The sequence below is a fragment of the Schistocerca nitens genome, chromosome 2 (genome assembly GCF_023898315.1).
Source record: "Schistocerca nitens isolate TAMUIC-IGC-003100 chromosome 2, iqSchNite1.1, whole genome shotgun sequence".
Lineage (NCBI taxonomy): Eukaryota > Metazoa > Arthropoda > Insecta > Orthoptera > Acrididae > Schistocerca > Schistocerca nitens.
Genome location: NC_064615.1, coordinates 268,762,428 through 268,788,113, shown reverse-complemented (window position 1 = coordinate 268,788,113; position 25,686 = coordinate 268,762,428). Strand labels below are relative to the sequence as shown.

General features: G+C 39.6%; 1 protein-coding gene across 1 annotated transcript in view; it reads right to left on the bottom strand.

The window, feature by feature from the left end:
* LOC126236010 (ryanodine receptor) overlaps positions 1–25,686 on the bottom strand; it is a 702,826-nt gene that overhangs the window by 234,828 nt on the left and 442,312 nt on the right. The window contains exons 46-51 of the mRNA XM_049945018.1: positions 21,841–21,931; positions 21,565–21,747; positions 11,651–11,831; positions 9,235–9,449; positions 7,770–7,924; positions 1,666–1,790 (exon numbers count right to left, since the gene is read on the bottom strand). Of these exons, the coding sequence (XP_049800975.1) occupies positions 1,666–1,790; positions 7,770–7,924; positions 9,235–9,449; positions 11,651–11,831; positions 21,565–21,747; positions 21,841–21,931 (950 nt within the window). The remainder of the gene's footprint in view (positions 1–1,665; positions 1,791–7,769; positions 7,925–9,234; positions 9,450–11,650; positions 11,832–21,564; positions 21,748–21,840; positions 21,932–25,686) is intronic.

Below are 25,686 nucleotides of genomic sequence, written 5' to 3'. Positions count from 1 at the left end.
AGCATTGCTTCAGGGAAGTTATGTGTACTATGATGTGTTACACTATTTTATACATCATTTTCTAAGAGAAAAAAAATAAAAGAAAGCACTCACAGCAAGCATATTAGCTTCTAATCATATTGTGAAACAGTGCTTCTACTAATGATCTTTGCAGCATTGAGAGTGTATCAGAGAGAAGCAATGGTTAACAGTGTTTTAACACATGTTGGCTAAAATGTCACACACCTACACTAATGAAACAACTCCTGCATTGGTAGTGCTCCTGCAGCTGTTGAAGAATACCACTGGCACTTCCCTACATGCCAAATTTCTGATCTGATCGTCAAGTGTTTTGAACACATTGCTTGAAACTGGTAGTCTTCATGTTTCCTATTTCCTTCAGAACATGTAGGTAAACAACATGAACAGCAATACAGTATTGAAATGGTGTAGTGTAGTCCCACTACCAGCAGACAGCGATTTTCTTCACATATCAGTGTCCCATGAACATGTGTAAGGGAAACATTATATGTGGAAAACTTGTACCCACTCCTCATAGTGTGTCCACAATCTCCACTTAGGTGACATTGTCACACAACTTGAATTTTCTCACTATTTAAACAATAATCATAATTTGCTTTCATTAACACTATTCACTGATGAAACCATATACAGAAAGGAATGAACAACACACATAATAATCATCAATAATCACACGAAACCAGCGCAAACCAATTTCCAAGTTCATTTTTCGATCAATGTTTGATGTGGCATGATTGGTAACATGTTGATAAGCCCAGCCATTTAAGAAGAGTGAATGATGTGACAGAATTACTCGTATTTTTTTGAAGATTTGTTTCTTGAACATCTTGAGGACGGTCCTTTGGCAATGTGGATTGCAATGTACATCAGTCATTATGAAGCCCCTATACATTTTACCAGACCTCTGAGGGAACATCTCAACCACACGTATCCTAATCGCTGAATTGGCCATGGTAGTACAGTTAACTGGTCACCAGGATCACCAGACATTACACCATTAGATTTTTGTTTATGAGACTGGATGAAGTCTGAGGTGTACAAAAGAAAGGTCTATACACAAGATGAACTGCCTAATCATGTCATGGATGATGCTGCCATCATTAGGGGATGTGCAGAGGCACTCAGACAATGTGTTCTGCCAAGAGTGCAGAAACTGAAGTTGTGGTGGGATATTCAAACATTTATTGTTAACTGTACAACAGCTATAATGTGATATGTATGATAATGCTTAGAGTCGAATCTGTTAAAAATATGTATTTTTCATTTGGTACATTGTAAAACATGTGTTGTAATGTTCCCTATTTGTTGTACATTTTTAAAGCTGACAATGTATTGAATAACACAGAAAATAACTAACAATATGCAGTGAACGTGTTCTGTCTTGGAAAGCATTCAGAATAGGAAGTTGTTTGCTACAAATAATAGTTCCTGTCTTACTGTAAATATTGATCAATCCTTTTAGGATATCTTGCATTTCTTTATGTGAGACCTACAAGCACTTTATAATGACTGTTGATCCTTGAAATTAGTTATGTGAATCAAGAACACATTTACAGTATATTGTAGATACTGCAGTTGAGGGTTCCATTATGTGGGAGATTCCTTCTTCACACACACTAAAACACACCAAATGAGATGACGTACCTTATTTGCATCAATTATTGCTCTTAGAAGGCCTTCTCCTTCTCCTCTAAGAGCAGGACCTAAGCATTCTGGTCTTCTGATCAGAAGGCGAATTACTAAATTAGCATTTTCTTCAACACTCTCACCTGAAACACAAAATTAATGTCAGATAACAAATTCTTGCAGCTAAAACAAATTCTTGCAGCTAAGCTGTCTGATAACATATAAAAAATTAATATATTTCTGGAAAACTACTTACACCTATCTGTACAAGCAACCTAACAACATTGAAAGACAATACACATTTAAGCACAAACCACAATAAGAGAAAGTGCTAAGATCATTTGACAAGGAAACATATTGTGAAGCCCTCATTTCTGACAGCTATAATATTACACTGATGAGCAAAACATAAGAACAAAAGTAACTCGCACGACGTGTTACTGCCAAGTAACTCAGAGTGATGAAACTGGGACTGTACACAGAACAACCTGCTACAGTATAGTACAAAAGGCATCTGAAAGAAATACACAATGTGACGAACAGAAATGACATTTTTATTCAAAGAAAATAATCACAATGAAGTTGTCATGATTTATAATGGTCTCCTGGGCATTACAAAATGTGGGACATGGACCTTAATAGGGTTTGTGATCACCACAGATGGCAGTGCGTGCTCTGCCACATGCTCCCAAGCTGGGCACAAGGTTGGTGGGGAGTTTTTGTTGTAGGGTATTCCATTCCTCCACCAGTGTGGTTGACAGCTACTGGGTTGTTGTTGGTACATGCAAACATTGAAATGGAACAGGTGAGTGCCCGTTCTTTCACACATGTTGTAAGATATGACAGACAGTTAAATTTAAAACTTGATCCTTCAGTATATAAAATAAAACTTGAACCTTCAGTATATAAAATAAAACTTGATCCTTCAGTACATAAACTGCAATTTTGGGCTGGCTCTGAGCACTATGGGACTCAACATCTTAGGTCATAAGTCCCCTAGAACTTAGAACTACTTAAACCTAACTAACCTAAGGACATCACACACATCCATGCCCGAGGCAGGATTCGAACCTGCGACCGTAGCAGTCCCGCGGTTCCGGACTGCAGCGCCAGAACCGCTAGACCACCGCGGCCGGCACAATTTTGGGTTAAGTGTGAATAGTCTTATATATTTATATCTATAAATGGAAACCGTAAATTTAACATAAAATTAGTGTTCTTCAGGGAACATAATTTTTTTTATATTTTTGGTGTGGTTCAGAATTGTAACTGCATTTGAAGTCACTGACATTTAAAATTATGGTTTTATTCTATAGTTCCATAATCATTTTGAAAAATAAATCAAAACACATTTTTTAAAATGTAATTAATGTCATATTTAATTATTATTCAATTAAATGTAAGTTTCTCTAGATGCTAAAAATTAATATGTAATGCTGCATCTTTGAGCAACTATACGAGTTGTTTTATCATTTGCTATCAAGTGTCGAGTTGTAAAGTTGTAGGGTGGCAAAGAAAAAGTTACCTGCAATATTTATATTATTTCGCTGAGCTTACTTTAAAATTAAAATCTAGCTTACTCTCACAAGAAGATGAACCATCCTACAAGACTGTGAGATAACAGTAATTCACTGATCTACAAAGGAGTACTGAGAGTTAAGTACAGACCATTTACTTATCATTTCTACCTGCACTTGCTCATTTTAATATTCATTTATTAAGCAAACTTATACAAAGTTTGTAAAATTATAACATAACAATTATGTAGACAACAGATCAAGGATTCAGGTTAGAACATGCTCCAACATGTCTCTCCAACACAACCCACATGTGCACAATGGGATTTAAGTAGATGGAATGGGTAAACCAGTCCATTCACCAAAAACTCTCTCGCTCCAGCAGCTCTTCCATCTGTGCAGTTCAATGTCATGCATAAAAATGAAGTCAATGCCGAATGCATACCTTAAACAGTGCACATGGGGAAGTAGTACATTGTCACAATAATGTTGACCAGGGAGTGTACCATGTTCAAAGATTTGGAGGCCAGTGCGTCAATGCTACATTACGCCTCCCCACACCATAATACCTGGACCACCAAAACGATCATGTTTGACAATGTTCCTCAGTGCATTATGTACCCCGGTATGGCGAGAGTTGAGAACACGTAATTCACCCAGGAATATTTTTGAACACGATCAATTTGATGGCACAGGTGTTATGGTGTGAAGATGCATAATGTTCCAAGGGCGTAATGACCTCCAAAGTTTTGAACGCAGTATGCTCACTGGTCAATGTTATTGTGACACTGCACTCCTTTCCCAATGGTCTGCATTTGCCCCTGACTTCATTTTTATGGGTGACTGCACAACCACATCGAACTGCATAGGTGGAGCAGCTCTTGGAAAGAGAGGATATTTTGCAAGTGGACTCGCCTGCCCATTTTCCTGACTTACATCCCACCGAGCACTTGTAGGATGCATTGGGGAAATGTGTTTCAGCATGTGCACATGCACCAAAGTCCATCCACTAGTTGTTAACCACACTGTTGGATTGGAGAAATGGAATGCCCTACCACAAGAATTCCCTACCAACCTTGGGCCAGCTTGGGAGCATATTACAGAGCATGCCCTGCCATCCAAGGTGATCACACACCCAACTGACATCCATGTCCCGCATTTTGTAATGTCCAGGTGACCATCATAAATCTCCGTGACTTCAGTGTAATTATTGTCTTTGAATAGAAGTGTAATTTTTCTTTGTCTCATTGCATATTTCTTTCAGTTACTATATTTCACCAATTCTTTCCATGAAAGGTCCATGTTTCATTGAACTATGTTACTTGGCAGTGACATGTTATTTGAAATTTGCTTCTGTCCTTAGGAAAGTCTGCATGCCAGTGTACTTCAGGGTACTAATATTTATGTGGAAGACGTACTGATTAAAGCCTAATGAATTGCCTTCATTGGCATCACCATTCTAATAGAGTGACATCCAAATTTTACATTTCTTGCTTTTGTTCACTAAAATTCTTTGAGGTGGGTCTTTCTGTGTGCTAAAGTGTACCTACCAACCTTACATCATGCCAATTAAAAATGCGAAGAACTGTACATAGTATTTATTTACATAAGAAATGGGAAGTGAACTGTTTTACAGTCTATGACTAATAATATCAGAACAAAACTGTATCATTATAGATCCCACTGTGGATACCTTAAAATGAAAAAAGACAAAATGCATCTGGGAGAAATAAAATACAGTGCAGCAAGAGAAGTTGCTTTTTATTTACAAAACGACGACTTCCATCATATATTTGCATGGAAGCAAGCTGCATGACCTGAGTTTTTGTTTGTTGGTTCTCTTCTGGAACACATATTTTTGACAATATAATGTAACTGGATAGACAAAAAAATATGGCTCCAAAAGCTCGCATAAGTTAAACCTTTTCTGTCTTCTCCTGCCGCCACTTGATGAGTAGGTTTTTTTACCTATCCAATTACATTACACTGTCAGAAATATCGTTATCATACTACTGTTAATCTATTATTTCTGCATCTAATACTATAACCAAGCAATGGGATATGATGAATATACAGAGACCATGCCACTACATCTCCTATGGTTTCATCCCCAATGCCTCCTCCTAAGTTTGATTTCAGTAAGTTTAAGTCAGTTAACAACCTACAAGATATGCCTCCAAGATTTCCACAAAACATATAAGATTTGAGTGAAGACTGAAGTGCATTCATAGTCAAAGCCTGGTTTGAAATAATTCATTTTGTGATGGAGTCTCTCAGCATTTATTTGAAGTACCTGGAGGGCGTTATCTGCATTTTGAGAAGAAATGATTCATTTTGTTTGCCTCTAAGCACTTCATGTAAACAATGATAATTCATTCCTCTGGTAATAGTGCACACTAAGTTCAGGAAGGCAATGAATTATCTTTCCACATCCAGTATGAAGATATTAATATTCACATGACCCGTTTTGAGATTTTAAACCTTATTTTCAAAAATTTTGGGGGTCATTTTATTGTATAACAAAAAAGACAAAAGCAAAGTGATATAATGCAGTTAAACATGATTCTTACCTGTCATGGCCATCAATAAAACTCAGTATATGAAAATAAGCTATATTTCCATCCTTTCAAGGAGTGTGCAAGGGAAACTATCTCCAAAGCCCAAGTTCTTCGTGTGCAATGTTTTGTTATTGTTTGATCTGAATGTGAGAATGAACTTCACTGTGACACAGTTTTGCAAAGTGTCAAGCAAATATGCAAAGAGTTGTGATCATAATCACAACAATATAATGTGTGTAGGAACATTTATCTCACCAAGAACAGCAACAACAGTGGGGTAGTGTGAAGTGACAAAAAACAGCATGAAAATCACAGCTACCAGATAAAAATTTTACAAATTTAAACTAACAATGATACAGAACAGTTGTTCATCCTTCATTTATTATAAAGTAGGAATATCAAAAATACCAGAAGAGAAACAGCAACAACATGCTACAAGAAGCTGCATTGGTCACATCACAAAATTTAGGTTAAATTTAGCATTTTAAAATACTGCTTATCCTGAATGTTTACCTTAAGATGGGCTGAGGGTTGAAAAGCGTAGCAAACTTATTTAAAACACAAATACTTAAAGAAGTTTGATTTGTGAATGCTATCAGAACTGTATAAGCTCAATCATCAAAAAAGATGTGCTGGCACTAGAAGTAGACATTAATATGAGGGCATGCTGAAAAGTAGTGCCCCCAAATTTTTAACAAGAGGACTCTTAAAGTGTTTTTAAATAAAATAAGCATTATTAACATTCTAAAGCTGTATTCTTCATGTCCACCTATTTATTTCTTAACAGATGAGCAAATTTCTCCAACAGGAGACCAGCTTGTTGATACCTTCACTGTAGAATGTTTGACTGTATTGATGGAGTCACTAACTCATCTCTGCTTGCACCACTTCATCTCTGTCAAAGTCAAGTCCTCAAAGATATTCTTTAAGCTTTGGAAAGAGATGAAAATCAGATGGGGGCAAGTCGGGACTGTGTGGAGAAAGCTCGATGACGTTTAACCCAATGCATCGGATTATTGCAGATGTCACAGTGCTCGTGTATGGTCTGGCATTGTCATGCTGAAGCAGAGCACATTAAATGTGCGGACAAACCCTTCAAATTTGAAACTTGATTACAGTACGCTATTTCTCAAGCACCAACATAGTTGCATCACAGACGATCACATTACACACTACATTTTGGAACCCTCTAGCAGCAGGGGGTCCTCTAGCGGCAGGGGATTGCAAATATGTAGACATGAAGAGTAAATACATAGAGTGTTAGCAGCAAGTGTTTTATTTATAAAGTTTTAAGAGTTTTTGGCATGCCATCATAGTACAGTATACTTAAGAAAAATAGCCTGCAATGGAGCCGCTGCCTATTAATGTATATATTGATTCATTCATCCTCGACGGCTCTCCTTCAAAATAGGATTTACAGGACTTTGATGTGTAAATGAATAATGGTGTGTGTGTGTGTGTGTGTGTGATGAACTTATGAATGATAATGCAAATATTGTCATTACTAAGCCACCTGCAATCTGCTGTCATTGTATAACAAATGTTTCTGACACAGAGGCATGGGTGAGAGCTACTCAATTTTCAAACAATCTAATAAGGTGAAATGTTGACAGTGTGTCAATAACTGTCTTAATGCCACATGTGTTTGCTCCACAGAAGAATGCAGGTTTAAAAACTAAGCTGCAATGATCTTACTGCTTATGTGCCTGTTTACTGATTTTTCTGTATAGTATTCATCATTTCTCAAACTGATGTCGGGATTCCATTTTAAAGGGCTGTTGTTGTAAGAAAATTAAATATGTAAATCATATGCTGATACAACACTTACATGATTTTACCCTCTAGTAAAATTTATGCCCTTGAATTGCTAAATTTTGAGTGTGATGGCACATCAAACAGAAGAATCTTTTGAATAATAATTGAAATGTGCTTAATATCTACTTTACAATTTACATTTTTAATATAATGAGATACATGACATTATGCCTTCAGTGCAATTGTAGCACACACACAAACAAAAACAAATATAAATAAGTGCATTTCTAACCATTGACCCAGACACAGAATCTGAGGAAATCCAAATAACGCTCTCCTTCCACAGGATCCCAACCCAAATCTGGATATCCTTTCTCCACAAGTTCTGAGTTGGACTGCAGACCACAGCGAGAAAGATAGATAGCAATTTTTTCTAAATAATGTTCCCTGTAACCAAAAAATGAGAAGCTATATTGTTATTTTTATAACAAAAAATGATAGTCAAACAGTGGAATATCCAGGATGGAATGTAACAATATTGTGAGAAGGAAAGTTGCTACTCACCATATAGTGGAGATTCTGAGTCGCATATAGGCACAACAAAAAGATTTTCACACTTAAAGCTTTCGGCCAATGGCCTTTGTCAACAATAGACACACATACGCGCACACACACACACACACGCACACACACACACACACACACACACACACACACACACACAACTCACACACACGATTGCAGTCTCAGGCAACTGAAACCACACTGCAAGCAGCAGCACCAATGCATGAAGGGAGTGGCAACTGGGTGGGGGAAAGGAGGAGGCTGGGGTGGGGAGGGAGAGAGATAGTATGGTGTGGATGGCAGACAGTGAAGTGCTGCAGGTTGGGCAGCGGGCAGAGAGAGGTGGGGGTGGGGGGGTGGGGGGGGGGTAGAGGTAGCGGAAAATGAGAGAAATAAAGAGAATACACTGCCAAACATGATATCCTTCATTTCAATGACTGCTTCACAGCCTGTGCCATGTGGATCCTTCCCACCAACACCAGCTTTTCTGCATTGTGCAGGTGGGAACTTTCCCTCCAATACATCCTATGTTCCCGTAACCCTCCTGGCCTCAACCTTTGTTAGTTGCTGTCCTCACTCATCCAGCCCCTTCCCTGCTCCCATTCCAGCACTACACAGCTGTTATTCCAACACCACACCCAGTATTTTCTTATTTTTATTTATTTATTTTCTGTTTTTTATTTATCTCTCTTTATTTCTCTCTATTTTTCCCCTTTTCCGCTACTTCCATCCCCTCCCCCCTCCCCACCTCTCCCCTACCAGCTGCCCAATCTGCAGCACTTCACTGTCTGCCAACCCCATCATACTATTCCTCCCCCTCCCTGCCCCAGCCTCCTCCTTTCCCCCACCCAGTTGCCACTCCCATCATGTACTGGTGCTGCTGCTCGCAGGGTGGTTTTACTTGTTTGAAACTGCAGTCGTGTGTGTGAGTTGCATTTGCATCAGTGTGTGTGTGTGTGTGTGTGTGTGTGTGTCTATTGTTGACAAAGGCCATTGCCCGAAAGCTTTAAGTGTGGATATCTGTTTCTCGTGCCTATCTGCGACTCAGCATCTCTGCTATATGGTGAGTAGCAACTTTCCTTCTCATAAAAATGATAGTCACCTAGTATAAACTTTAAATTGGTTATTGCAGATTCATAAACTTGTTGTAAAGTATTTAATGATATCACATGACATTTCAAATTATTTTTTACCTAAGTGCCAAGGCCAGCTCAGTGTTCTCCATGAGAGATGAATAGGCTACATCAAGAGGGGTACTTCCTCTTAGTGAAGGCCTAGACAGCAGAATGTTACTGTTTTCCAGAAGAAATGAGAAATGATCAAACATTGCTTTCTGGTTTTGTCGAGATGTTCTACAGAAATAGCAAAGGAATCTGCAGCAAGCTACCACCATCTCATGTGAAGTATCCTGCAAGAAATACAAAAACTGTAATGTACCTCCAATCTTCATTATGAAACAAGAAAGATACTGCATAGATAGGAGAAACAAATTGAATGATATAACTGGCAGCAAATTGAAAATACCACGAGCACAATTGTTTCACTAACACGAACAAAGCAAGTATTTGATCAGAAAAATGTAACAGGTAATATGGTAATATAACAAAGGTTTGTGACTTATGAATACATGATTCACAGGCAAATGATACAATGAGATTCCTGCCCCCCCCCCCCCCTCTCCCCTTTCCCTTTAGCCTCATAACTTATGTTAAGGTGGTGTGAAGACAAAATGAGCCCCCTTGCAACCAACGAATTAACAGATACATAATGAGCAAGTACATATTACACAGGGTATTTACAAAATGTTGAGTACTGTCAAATAACTGAGGCTCAACTTTTAAATGTAATTGAGGCTCATCTTTAAAACGTAATTTAGCTTCATCTTTAAAACTTCATAATTTAATTTAAGGAGAAAAAGTAACAACTTACCGAACAGTTGAAGGGCTAAGTCATCAATGCCGCATAAACAAGACACAGAGCTTTGCTAACTTTCAGACGAATCCTTCTATAGAGGTACAGCACACACACAAACACCTTACTCCAAAGCTGTGCAAGTTAGTTAGTTAATTAATTTTGTGTTCCATGGATATTTTTTACATGATGATAAATTGTAATGATTTTGATCAAGTCATTTTACATTCACATTGCAAGTTAATTTGTTAACATTTTTTTTTTTTTTTTTTGCTGAATATTTCTAAGTTATCAGCTTGCTCTGAGCTATTATCACTCATTACAGAGTGATGCTGACACAGATTTTCAGCAAGTAAATGGGAAGGTGACATACATACAATGGAAACTAAACACTTTTGCCATGGTTCTGATAACAGTTCATAGTGTGTATAGTGTTATACTATGAAATAGTTTACATATAGTGTGTGCGGTGATTGCTACTGACAAATGAATGAATAGAATAGGATTGGCTTTTTACATTGTTAAATAATATCACTACAAAACGATACTATACACAAAGGGTAAAGCAAAGGAGGTTGCACTATTTTAAACAGACTGGTCTTATATTCTGGATAATGGAGGTTTCCGTCTCCAATCTGATTTAAGTTTTCCATGATTTCCCTCAATTACTTCAGCCAAGTTCGGATGTTTCCTATTACAAGGCCACGGCGAATTACCAGTCCCATCTTTGTCAAACTATGCCAATAGATGTATACATGCATGTTTATAAGTATTATACTACCCCCCCCCCCCCCCACTCCTTTGTTATTAAACTGTAATAGCATAACATGTCCAATATTTTTGTAAAAATGATTCACTATTGAATAAAACTGCTGCTACTACTAATATATGTGCACACGTGCACACACACACACACACACACACACACACACACACACACAAAACCTGTAGGGTTACATTGTCCTGTCTGGCTACAATTGTGCAGCACTGGGCCCCCAGCAGGGTCAGCACAGAATAGTTACATACACACACACACACACACACACGTGTATGTGTGTGTGTGTGTGTGCGCTGTAACTATGAAAAAGGATTTGTTTAAAAGCTAACAAGGTGTCTTGTTAACGTGCCTGTTGACAACTCAGCACTGCAACTATTTTGTGAGTTGTTACCTACACTCCTCAAAATTATTTACAGCATATTCCATCAAGAACTTCCCTTACCAAACTTTATTATTTATAACATGTTATCACCACCAGCTACCATTACACTATTTGTAAATTATGCAACTGATTTGTGGGTCAGCATAAAAATTAGACCTTCCTCAATGGGTGCTACACTACACCTAAGTGTTGAATGATGAAATAGGCATGTTCCAAGAAACTCTGTTGTTGAAGTTTCAGTCATATCAATGATATAAATTCTGTTCAAACACAAAAAATTTTCTCCAATCAAAAGCAACACATAATCATGCAACTCTATTGTGATGCTACTACACATATATGCAAAGAGAAGATTTTGTTCACCATAGACATTGCATCAAATAATGAAGCAATAATTTTATGCAATTTATATGAGTGACACTTGAAGGAAGGATTGGGGTAGGGATGGGGAGATGAATAATGGGAATGTGGTATGTCTATTCACTGTCTTGCAGGCTTTGGTAAGAAAAAAATTCTTAAATAAATATGGATTGTTAACCTTCTCTTTTGTAGCAACCTCGCCCTCTTGGCCAGTTGCTTGAGCCTGTGTCTGAGTGTCTGACTGTGCTTGGGCCCTACGGCCCAATGTGTTCATCATAACAGCCATCACATTTTCATGAACACGCAAGATTCTAATCAAATCTGGATGCTGGAAAAACGTGTGGTTGTTCACAAGTTTCCTGAAAAGTTAAAGTTAGTCATTTATTAAATATGGAACTTATTTCTATCCCATATTGTACAAATTATCTAAAACAATTAATGAAAATACAGTTATTTTTTCACTCAGTTTTTTTATTTATTTTTTATTTATCAAATAACTCAATACAGGGCAGTTCGCCGCTTTCAAAAGGTGCCTACCTGGCATTATACAATTTATATATTATTTGACAGAATTGGTGGCCAGTATTTATTGTCAACAGGTAAAATGTGTAGTACCGCCAATAGGTACACACAAAAGTAAAAGAAACACATTAACTAGCTTTTTGAATTAATAGTTCCTTCATCAGGGAGGAGAGACGGATACACCATCAGCTTGGTAATTACACACAATCAGTATCCTTTATAAAAGGCAACACAATGTATTGTTTGTCCACTTGATGATTTTTACTGGTGCTGCTAGAAGTGGAGAAAATCTGCTCTAGTTGAAAGATATTGATTTATCTCTGAGTGCTGCCAATGTTGAGCTGGACTTAGATGTGAAGCACTACTCTGTACATTGCTATGCGTAACAGCGCAAGGACTGTGGCAAGTGGCTGGCTGACACTGCCTTCCCCTCATTGCTGCTCTCCCCTTGGCAGTCCTAATGCAAGGTCATAGCACACATTTATTGTTCCCAACATCCACCGCACAAATTGCCACCTTATCATGGACTAACAGCATGTAAACCTAGTTTACTAGCTCACAACAATGGGTGTTCTTAGTCATTCCAGAGAAGTCACTATTTAAGTAATATCGATTCCTTCATCGACACCAGTTTAAACTTTTAATACAATCTCCAACTGACCATTAACTCACTTACTTTATAGCTAATAACTTCAGTTCTACTCACAATAGAAAAGCTAACACACATTCCTTCCACTTAACTTTGATATATGTAAATATTAATTAATAGCTACTAGACTTCTTAATACAGTTCTTCCTCTCAACACTGTCTTTAACTTCTACTGCAACCAACCCCTATTTCTATGATCTTACCAACACTTCTAGCTCCACACACTGACCTACCATGCTCACTCAATATGTCCTTGAATAATGTTAATGCCACTCGACAATGGTCTCTATGCCAAAGAAAGGTGTGTACTGAATGTTCTAGAATGTGTGACTCGCTGACTAATGCCTGTTAAGTGAAGAGTACGAGTGTAGCAGACACAGAACTTTTACAGCTGGGGAAGGTTAAATAGGGAGGCCATGTCACTCAGAGCCCACATGCAGTGAAGAACAGTCAGAGATGGAAGGGGGGGGGGGGTGAGCTTTGGTACAGAGACAGTAAGGACAGAGTGAGTAGTAAATATAGATTAGAGTGAAGAGAGATGAATACTTCAGTTTAGAATTAGGGCAGAAAACAAATTTTGAAAATAATTATAACAGTGTAGTTCACAAGGCAAATTTATTCAAAGGTGAGTAGTTTTGATCATTACATGATCATCTTCAGACCAAGCCATTTTGATGGACAATGACTGTATATGAAGCAGAAACCACTGAATGACCATCATTCAGTGTACCTACTCCATGCAGAGCCATTGTGCATCAAAATGGCTAGGTCTGAAGATGATCATGTAATGATCAAACCAGTCAACTTTGAATAAATGTGCCTTGTGATCTACACTGTCATAATTATTTTCATAGATTATAATTGGATCACTGATACCTCTAATAATGTTTTCAAAAATAAAGAAAACAGATTAATTGGAAAAACAGAAAGGGTAGATGTGTTAATGTAGCTGAAGTCCAGGAGGGTGTCGAGATATGAGCATATGTTGGAGGGCAAGTTCCCATCTCCAGAGTTTAAGGAAACTAGAATGAGGCTGGGGAATTCAAATAGCCAGCGCAATGTAGCAAGCACTCAAGTTGTTAAGGCTTTTGTGGCCTCTTGTTGACAAACTGCCTACTTGCTTCTGTCTCGGGTTCTTCGGTCGACATTCGTCTGATGATTTTACAGACGTTTCGCGAGCACAATTGGCTGGTGTTGTCAAAACTTCACCCTCCATTGCCAGTGGTGAACTGGAGCTGAGCTCGTGGCCGCAGACTATATGTACCTGGCGCACCAACGTCCGAGGGCTTATCCGCGGTTATTTCCGGTGCGGTTCTCCTCTTGCTACCTGCGACAGTCGTTCGCTGCAGCACGGGAAGCCAGGATCCGTTCACCTTAAGGCGTTCCTCTTTCTTGTTGAAGCTGTTCCTGTGCTTGTGTATTTCTACAGCTTCTCTAAACAAGAGAGTGTGATAGTGCTTCTCTACAGCCAGAACTTCCGTGTCGGTGAATTTTATTACATGGTCGGTCTCACTCTGCGTATACTCTGCCATGGCTGATTTCTCCACCTGCCCCAACCTGCAACGTCGCTTGTGTTCTTTAATCCTGGTGTTGATTGATCATCCAGTCATTCCAACATAAACTTTTCCGCATGTGCATGGTAAGCGGTATATTCCCAACATTGGAAGTGGGTCCCTTTTGTCCTTTGCTGATCTAAGACATTCTTTGATCTTCCTTGTCAGTTTGAAAATAGTCTTTACACCATGTTTGTACAATATATGGCCAATTCCATCCGTCACTCTGGGAATTTATGGTAAAAAGGCTGTACCCGACATTTCTTTTCCTGATTTCTTACTTCGTCGAGTGTTTGGCCACGAAAACCTTAACATGGCGAGGAGATTTGCAGATTGTACCGACGCCTTGACCAATGACAGAAGAAGAAAGCGCAATTGATGTCCTCTCTTGCCTTCCTTTTGCGGTGAAGAGATGAAGATAGTACACAGAAGTTCTTGAAATGTAAGCAACTATTCACCACCGCCAAAGCACATCGTATCTACGACAGAATGGAATGAGCTTTTCTTCATGAGCGAATTCATACAACACGGAGAGACTTGGCAAGAATGGATCAGGAACTGTTGGATATATTCTATCAACTAAGTAGCAGAATGCATCAAGACGACTGGGACAAGATCGACAGCATCACTCACAGGAGCATGCAGAATGATCTCGAACACTGCGCTGAGCGACAGAAGAAAAAGTTTGAAAGATGCCGGAAGCAGACTGACAAGGTGATTCCCGACATGTCACGCACAGCTCAACCTCACTGAATGACAAATGACCGAAGAGGAAATGTCGATTCTTCAAAAAGGACGGAATTTCACTATCATCCCAAGAACTATACCTATGGAGGGCATCATTGCTAACACCGAAGCGACCATTCAGACCCTTCCTTGTGAAAGGGCAGAGGAAATACGCACTGAAACAGCCGGGAAACTGCGCCAAGCTAAACCACCAGCTTGCAACCTGAAGAAAGAAGAGGTACAAGCTATTAAGAATCTTAATGCCGACAAGAGTATATTGGTACTGCCTGCCGATAAGGGGAATGTGGCCGTCATAATGAACAACAAAGATTATGAGCAAAAGATCTGAGACCTATTAGATCCGACGACATACCGAAAACTAAGCACAGATCTGATGTAGCATATCACACAGAATACGAATTGGTTAATCAAGGCGTCTTCTCTGCCAGCAGACATACAGCGAAACCTGCACAACACAGAAGCCCTACCACCTCGGCTGTATGGATTACCTAAGATCCATAAGAACAACTTTCCACAAAGACCGATTGTTAGCGCTCCTGGCTCACCAATTTATAAACTGGCAAAACACTTGGCCTCTCTGATCCAGCCACATGTGGGAAAGACCAACACATACATAAAGGACTCAGGACATTTAATTGAGAAGCTGAAGAAACTAAAACTTGCACCAAATGACGCCCTGGTCAGCTTCGATATTGTTTCTTTGTTTACAAATGTGCCACTCGGTGACGCTCTGGAGCACATCGGTTCCATTTTCATGCAAGACATCACAAAGCTCTTCCATGCATATCTCACCACGAGCTATTTCACTTGGAATGGCAATTTCTACGAACAGCTAGAAGGCGTTGCCATGGGTAGTCCCCTTAGTCCAGTGGTGGCCAACTTCTTCATGGAGCATTTCGAAGCACAGGCACTGGACTCAGCGACTTGTAAACCTAAGGTGTGGTACAGGTGCGTTAATGATACTTTTGTAGTGTGGAGCCACGGCGAAGAACAGCTTGGTGACTTCCTAAGACACATGACCAGCCTCCACACCAACATATAATTTGCCATGGAAGTAGAAAAAGACAATAAACTACCATTTCTAGATGTGCTGATTACAAGGGACAGCGAAACCTGGGAAATAGCATGTACCGGAAACCGACACACGTGGATCAATACGTGCACAAACTATCAAACCACCACCCGAGCCAGTAAAGAGGCATGATTCATACACTCGTAACGCAATCAGGACGAGTATGTGAGCCACAGCACCTCAAACACAAAATGCAACAATTGGAAAGTGTTCTGAGGAGAAATGGGTACTCCACAAATTATAATAGAAGTGTAACAGAGCCAAACACTTGACGAAGTAAGAAATCAGGAAAAGAAATGTCGGGTACGGCCTTTCTGCCATACATTCCCAGAGTAATGGACAGAACTGGCTGTATATTGCACAAACACGGCGTAAAGACAATTTTCAAACCAACAAGGAAGATCAAAGAATGTCTTAGATCAGCAAAGGATAAAAGGGACCCACTTGCAATGTCAGAAATATACCGCTTATCATGCACATGCAGAAAAGTTTATGTCAGAATGACTGGACGATCAATCAACACCAGGATTAAAGAACATAAGTGACATTGCAGGTTGGAGCAGGTGGAGAAATCGGCCGTGGCAGAGCACGCGCAGAGTGAGACCGACCATGTGATAAAATTCACCGACACGGAAGTTCTGGCTGTAGAGAAGCACTATCACACTCGTTTGTTTAGAGAAGCTGTAGAAATACACAAACATGTGAACAGCTTCAACAAGAAAGAGGAAAGCCTTAAGGTAAACAGATCCCAGCTGCCCATACTACAGCAAATGACCGTCGCAAGGAGCAAGAGGATAACCGCACCAGAAATGACCGAAGAGAAGCCGTCGGACGTTGGTACGCCACGAGTTCGGCTCCAGTTCACCACCAGCAATAGAGAGTGAAGCTTTGACAATGCCAGCCACTCGTGCTCGCGAAACATCAGTAAAATCATCAGACGAACGTCGGCCGAAGAACTCAAGACAGAAGCAAATAGGCAATTTGTCAAGCACTCAAGTCCCATAAGCCATGCTTGAATGTACTATTCATCTCTCTTCCCAATAATCTAGTTTTGCTTCTAACTCTATTGTCATCATCTCTGGACTGAAGCTTGCAGTGTGTTTACCAATGTGCCATTTCTGATCTCTTTGATGCCTTCCTCTTCAACTTCATCTTCACTACAGGTAGGTCCCCCTCGTCCTAGGGTTTGAGTGACCACCACTGATTTTTAGCCTTCCTCAGCCTGTCCCTTTCTTCTACCCGCTGAAGGCACTAATATTTCTGAAAGTTAGCAAGTGTGTCCCTTACTTTTACATGTGTCTATTGGTAGCACTACACATTTTGTCTACTGAAGGAAGTACCAGCCAGTAATTATGCCTCATTAATTTATCAGTTTTCTCGACTATATTTCCTTTCTGTAATTTATTACAACTACACAACATAAATTCGACTGAGTACAATGGTTTTCAGAATGAGATTTTCTCTCTGCAGTGGAGGGTGCACTGATATGAAACTTCCTGGCAGATTAAAACTGTGTGCCAGACCAAGACTCAAACTCTGGACTTTTGCCTTTTGCAGGCAAGTACACTACTGACTGAGCTACACAAGCACGACTCACGACACGTCCTCACAGCCTCAATTCTGCCAATATGTCATCTCCTACTTTCCAAACTTCACAGAAGCTCTTCTGTGAACATTGCAGAACTAGTTCAGTTACAATGGTTTTTCCGCCAATATAACTTATGTAGAAAAGTGTTGTTACCTCCTACCAACAGAATATAAAATGTAAGTTTATTTCTCTCTGTTAAGAACCATCGTGTGCCTCTTTGCACTGTTTCTGAGGATATTTTTAACTGTCTGATAATGAAAATTTCAGGATGGGAACAATAAACAGAACTGATGAAAGACAACAAGACCTGAATCTGTCGGATACAACGCCGAGATGGTTATAGCTTTTATTGTATAAGAAATGTCTGCAAAAGACAGCAGTATATAGGGCATAAGCACAGGGCAAAGCATATGAAGTTATGACTACCCCACTGTGGCAATAAGTAGCCATGGGAAGAAATGAACTGAGAAATTCGTAACTGGTCTAAAATGGGTGCAATATTGTCTGCCTGTACAGGCTCTGATAAAGTTATCAGTATACTCAGCTTATTTTTGTTATACATACATAAAGTCAGTACAAAAAATGGTAGTTCATGGGATGTTTTATGCAAGGCACTGAGCTAACAGAAAATGTCATTTTGGTTCTCACTACGAACAAAAGATCGTTCAATGTGTAACTTTATGTATCCGATTGATACAGCAGCACCAAATTAGTCTGTTGTGATGTTTACTTCAAGTATATGTATTGATTACTGTGAAATATGATGAATAATCAGTATTTTCTGTGGCAGTCTTAGGGTTAGTGTATGAAGTGGCTATTTTCACAGCATAGTTATAAGACAGCCTTACTCAGTTGCTGCTCGAAGCAATGATTATTCTTCATGTTTCACTCTCATCATCAATAAATATTGTTGAAGTGAATGTCATGTCACACTAATTTGAGGCCACTCTAACAATTTGACAAATGAAGTTACCCTTTAAACAATACTTCATTTCATGCAATTTTGTCATATGATGACATGGCTGGAGACCGTGGCTGTTATTTGTTGATGGTGTTGAGACAGCAACCAGCCACAAATTTATTTTAAGTTCCTTTATTCAAAAGGTACTGTTTCCGGTTTCGAATCATTACAATTCATCATCAGATGGCTTTCATGCTTTCATTAGAACATGTAGTACTTTTTTTTTAATTGATTAGTTGCCGTGAAATGTTGGTTTGGAGTATTTGTTTTTATAGTTTTCATCCAACAGATGACGTTCATAGTTTCTGCAGCATTCTGATCATTGCACACATAAATTTGTATAATTGACCAGTTTAGATTTGTCACTGAATGCATTTCCACCACATTATTTTCATTGCACACATAAATTTGTATCACTGAGCATTTTAGATTTATCACAGAATAGATTTCTAACATGCACCACATGTTTTGATAGATATAGTGTCTAAATTATGAACATCATCTGTTGGACAAAAACTAGGAAAACAAACACTCCAAACCAACATTTCACAACAACTAATCAATAAAAAATCACACGACGTGTTCTAATGAAAGCATGAAAGCCATCTGATGATGAATTGTAATGATTCGAAACCGGTAATGGTACCTTTTGAATAAAGGAACTTAAAATAAATTTATGGCTGGTTTATTTGTCATGATGACTAACATTACATTTTACACAGTCACATATGACATTGCATGGAATGTAGCACTTTTTGTTTAGGTTGTCTCCATCCACATACCACAAAAACTAAATCATAAACACACTATTATGAAAAGGATAGATTACTACTCACCATACAGAGGAGACACTCAATCACAGACATGCACAACAAAAAGACTGCTATACATTTAAGCTTTCAGCCAAAAGGCCTTCTTCTACAGCAGAAAACACAAACACATTCACGCAAGCACAGCTCACACACACATGACCGCTTTCTCTGGCTGCTGAGGCTGGACTGCGCACAACAGCTGCATCTGATGCGAGAAATAATCTGCGTGTTGTAGAGCTAAGGATGACGCTGGAAGGATGGCATAATAAGGGTGGGGGTAGGTGTAGTGCTGCTTACGATAGCGTGCTGGTTCCAAGTGGTGCAGGCTGTGAAGCAGTCGTTGAACTGAAGCTTGTTGTGTTGGGCAGCATATTCAGTTACTCAGCTGCCTGTTGACCACGGTTAGTTGGTAGACATTCATGTGGTCAGAGAGCTTATTGTCTATGTAGAAAGCGGCACAGTAGATGCAGCTTAGTCATGTGGTCTACAAATGAAGCTGCAATCACTGTACTGCTTTCTACATGGGGATGACAACCAACAAGCTGTCTATCCACATGAATGGCCACTGATGAACTGGGGCCACACCTGCACGCAGTTGCTAAACATGTTTCCCAACAGAACAAGCTTCACTTCAATGACTGCTTCACAGTCTGTACCATCTGGATCCTTTCTACCAACACCAGCTTTTCTTAGTTGCACAAGTAAGACCCCTCATTGCAATACATTCTACGTTCCCATAACCCTCCTGACCTCAACCATTGCTACTGCCTATCCTTCAGCCACCTATTCACTTTCCTGCTCTCACTCTACCACTACACAGCCTTCTATTCCACCAATTCACTCACTGGTCTTTTTACCCTCGTTTACTCCTCTCCTTCCCCACTTCCCTTCCCCTCAAACCTTCCGACTGAACCTAGTAACTCTACCCTGACCCACTGAGTCCTTCCATTCTCCTACAAGCAGGACTACACCTTTCCCAGCCCCTACTCTCCTATCTTTCCCCCTCACCACTCCAGCTTTCTGCTTATCCCCATCACCTTCTGATTGCTTTTCCTACCAGGTGCAGTCATGCACAGTCCACCCCTGTGATCAGTGACAGAGGTCATATGCGTATGAGATGTGCTTGTGTGAATGTGTGTATGTGTGTGTGTTTTCTATGTTAGAAGAAGGCCTTTTGGTCAAAAGCTTAAATGTACAGCAGTTGTTTTGTTGTAGCTGTCTGCAACCAAACATCTCCTCTATATGACGAGTAGCAACCTATCCTTTTCATAATACTGCCATTATTCCATCCTAAAGTCTTGATTGTTTAAATCAAAAACATCTTCAGAAAAATTACACAAAAGACAACTGACGGCTCTTAGGAGAGACAAGTGGCGCATATGTATCAGTGGTCAGTGGATAAGCTGTAATAGTTGACTTGCATGAACTGCTGAAGTAAATAAATTCCGTGTGATATCAATTTTTTTTTTCAACAGTATTTGATATACATTAATTCACTTGTTAAGTTTCTTCAGACAGACATGCAAATGCTTCAGCACATAACTACAAAAGTATGCAATGGAGTAATACGTGATATACCTCCCGAACTCTTGTAGACAATTATTTAGGCCACAAAGCATATTAATAATGTCTCTGCCAGTACATATACAAACTTATAAAATATACATAAAAGTTACGATTTGAAATCTAATTAAATTTAAAAATATGTGGTGACAGGCATAAAAATCCCCTCTATTATTCAAATTTGACTTTAGAAATGGAGAAAACAGTGTACATCTGTAAAAATATCTGCTCAGCTTCCTAGCAGTCATATGTAGCTAGTAGAAATAAAGTGTAATCTTGTTTGACTGGTAACTACCACTAGCCTAAAATCAAACCTATAATATAATGAAATAGCTCTAGGAGACACTTATGAAGGGTAGTGCTCTGCAAAAAATACAGTAAATTTTTCTAAGAAAAAGAGAAATGACTGTTCTAGAAAGAGCCTGTTATTTATAGGTACTTCGATTATATACAGTCACGGTTCTGACAAAGTTGTACTTGTGGCTTGTAAAAATAAAATTCAAAATACAATACACTGTACCAAACAACAGCAACAATTTCAGAGTGATCCTGATTGAATTGACAAAAGCAAGCTGCACACACATTCAAAAAGTATGGATAAATTGATAATTCTGTAATGACGTACCATAAGCGCTCTCTCATTAATTCCTCCTCTTCTTGTGACATCTGTACAGGCAACAATGCTCTAATCTGACTCAGTCCCACCCACATGGCAGCTACATCATTCTTTGTTTTGCTGTTGATTACATATGTTTTTTGTAGAGCCCGAATAAGTTCTCCAATACTGTCATACTGTCTTACCAATAAGCTGTAACAGTTCACAATGTTGTGAGAACATCATAGCAGTATCATTCTGTGATATTTACATTATTACTATTCCAAAAAAATAATGGAAACCTACCCAAACATTTCTCGGACCAATTTTGGTGTTTCAATCTGAGACTCCTCTGCCCATCTGACAATTGTTTTGATAAGTACCTTGCGGAATATCTCTGGAAAAATAATAACAAAAAATATACACAAGTAACTACAATACAATGATTTCAAATTCAGCACATGAAACAGTAAAATAAAATAAAAAGTAAAGATAATGTGGTGCTAGGAGGAGTCTTTTTTTCTGGCAGTATGTAACTATGCCAGAAAGTTACATAAGTAGAACTGATAAGCAAACATGCTTAGTTTATTAATGGTTGCTTGCCAAATAAGTTCACTAGCCAAAATGTTAGTCACTCCCTTAAAAGAGCACACTGGTCAATGTTGAGTGCTTTAGATGGCATGGAACTGACAGCAGACAGCCATATGCGCCTTCAGTGGCAGAAAAATTAATGGCAGTGAAATGCTGTGTTGTGTCAGCCAACAGTATGGCATCAGTACAGTAGCTATGACAGAATACCAGAAAGGAGCTATTGCACCCAGATGTGCCCATGCCCATACCATGAATGAAGTTGTCCAATTGGCTGGTGTATCAGTGCGGACTGTCCAACATGTCTATGAGGAATGATGTCCACTCACATCCTTGTAACACAGCATAAGAACTGTGGTCCTAAAAAGAACCTAACTGACAGGACCAAAAATGAGTGCCACACACTGTCAGTGACAATCGATGCCAAACTCGGCAGCAGTTGCTACTCTCAGTTAATGCAAGTACATCTCAACCAGTTTCTGAGTGAAAATGGTAAAAGGACTGCTTGCAGTGCACATTTGTAGTTGAGTACCTTGCCTGACGAATCACAATTTTGCATCTTTTCAAATAGTGCAAGGTACTGAATACACCTGCAGTCGAATGAGGCATTTAACCAGCATCGTGGGTGGGGATCTAGTTCAGGCTGGAGGAGGATCTGTAATGTCTTGGAAGTGCTTGTCTTATCATGACATGAGCCTACTCCTTCAGGTAATTGTGAACATGAAAGAAGATTTCTATTTCAATATTATCACTGAGAGAGTGTTGCCCTTTCTTCTACATCTTCCTGATAAGTAAACTGCCATCTTCTTAGATGTACAATGGGCTGCAAACACAAATTACTAGTTTGACAAACACTCAGGCACCCTATTGCACTTTGACTGTGTGGGTCTGCATTTCTTGACAAAAGAAGTGAAGTATCCAGAAGACATGGTTGGACATCACTGTAACTTTGTACATGTACACACCATCAGCAGAATTAGAGCTACAATTCTCTGTGACAGGTAGAACAGCCACCGGAATTCACTAATGCTGTGTCCAGGTATGGTAGGGTACACAAGGGGCATAAAAAGTGTCTGATGTTGAGTGATCACTACAGAAGACACAGAGATGTTGAGTAATTGTGTGAGACAGTGTCATCAGCACCTGAGAGAGTTGGAAAGGAGCCATATTGTGGTTTCCATTTGGCCAGCTGATTTAATCATGCAATATCCAGATTTGTGGGGCTTTCAAATGTGACAGTGGGAGGATGTTGGACCGCAAAACAACATGGGGGCAGGCATACTTGTGGTTGTGGTTCCAGTTGACCATGTCTGACCGCCACAAGGGAGGATTGCCTTGCTGTGCAACAACCACAGCTTAAGCCCTTCACATCTGTGCCTGCCATCTGAGAACAAGTAATGGACTCCCAGCTACATTCTTTGTCATACCGTAGCATCAGTAGGAGAATGAAATTAACCAGACTCAGGAAATACTGTTCCATGCATAAGCTGCCACAATACAAACAGATGCATTTTGAGTGGTGCTGTGATCAGGGAGCATGGACTGCTGCCGAATGTCATCACATTGTGTTCAGTGACGAATCGGGGTTCCTGCACCATCCTGGACAACTGTTGTCAGTGAGTATGATGGTGACCTGGAGAGAGACTGCATTCTTCCAATATTTTTGAGAGGCAGGTTAATGTTACTTCCAGCCTCACAGTGTAGGAAGCCACTTAGTATGACTTCAGGTTATGGCTTGTAGTGTTTGAGGGAACTCTGACAGCACAATGATACATCATGGACAGCCTGTGTCCTCATGTGTTATCTTTCATGTGGCACTATCTTGGTGCTATTTTTTGACACAACATTGCTTGTCCAAATAAGGAATGTATCTTTATGAACTGTCTACATGATGTTGGAACTCCTATGGCCAGCAAGACCCCTACACCTGTCCCAAACAGAGTATGCGTGAGACCAGCTCAGACTGCAGACTCTGTCCCACTGCCGGTAACTAACAATGGCTTTATGATATCCCTCCCAACTGAATCAATGCAAGCATCCAGGCCAGATGGGGTGCAATATCGTACTGATGAATGGTCTCACACAGCCAAGCTATTTGTAAATTTGACACTATTTTGTAATCGCTGAAAGGACATCACATACTCTCTCAGCCTGTGAAGTTTCATTATCCCCCTCCCCTTCTGGCTGTTTCACTTATTTTTGTCAGGCAGTGTATTCAGAACAGCAAGTGAAACATGGCAACAGAGATTTCTGCAGTTTAATAACTCTATGCCAGCTAACCAGGAGTGAGCAGCTTCAGCTGTATATGTTATACTTGTGACTCTCTTTCTTGCCGAACTGACACTGTTACCAGGGGCAGAGATGGTGATAATGTGACTAAATTTTTGTCTGGTGTGCTTAAACCTTTCAAAGTGGATTCAAGATTTAGCTGGAATATGTTGTTGTTGTTGTTGTGGTCTTCAGTCCTGAGACTGGTTTGATGCAGCTCTCCATGCTACTCTATCCTGTGCAAGCTTCTTCATCTCCCAGTACCTACTGCAACCTACATCCTTCTGAATCTGCTTGGTGTATTCATCTCTTAGTCTCCCTCTACGATTTTTACCCTCCACGCTGCCCTCTAATACTAAATTGGTGATCCCTTGATGCCTCAGAACATGTCCTACCAACCGATCCCTTCTTCTAGTCAAGTTGTACCACAAACTTCTCTTCTCCCCAATCCTATTCAACATCTCCTCATTAGTTATGTGATCTACCCATCTAATCATCAGCATTCTTCTGTACCACCACATTTCGAAAGCTTCTATTCTCTTCTTGTCTAAACTATTTATCGTCCATGTTTCACTTCCATACATGGCTACACTCCATACAAATACTTTCAGAAACGACTTCCTAACACTTAAATCAATACTCGATGTTAACAAATTTCTCTTCTTCAGAAACGCTTTCCTTGCCATTGCCAGTCTACATTTTATATCCTCTCTACTTCGACCATCATCAGTTATTTTGCTCCCCAAATAGCAAAACTCCTTTACTGCTTTAAGTGCCTCATTTCCTAATCAAATACCCTCAACATCACCCGACTTAATTCGACTACATTCCATTATCCTCGTTTTGCTTTTGTTGATGTTCATCTTATATCCTCCCTTCAAGACACCATCCATTCTGTTCAACTGCTCTTCCAAGTCCTTTGCTGTCTCTGACAGAATTACAAGGTCATCGGCGAACCTCAAAGTTTTTATTTCTTCTCCATGGATTTTAATACCTACAACGAATTTTTCTTTTGTTTCCTTCACTGCTTGCTCAATATACAGATTGAATAACATCGGGGAGAGGCTACAACCCTGTCTCACTCCCTTCCCAACCACTGCTTCCCTTTCATGCCCCTCAACTCTTATAACTGCCATTTGGTTTCTATACAAATTGTAAATAGCCTTTTGCTCCCTATATTTTACCCCTGCCACCTTCAGAATTTGAAAGAGAGCATTCCAGTCAACACTGTCAAAAGCTTTCTCTAAGTCTACAAATGCTAGAAACGTAGGTTTGCCTTTCCTTAATCTAGCTTCT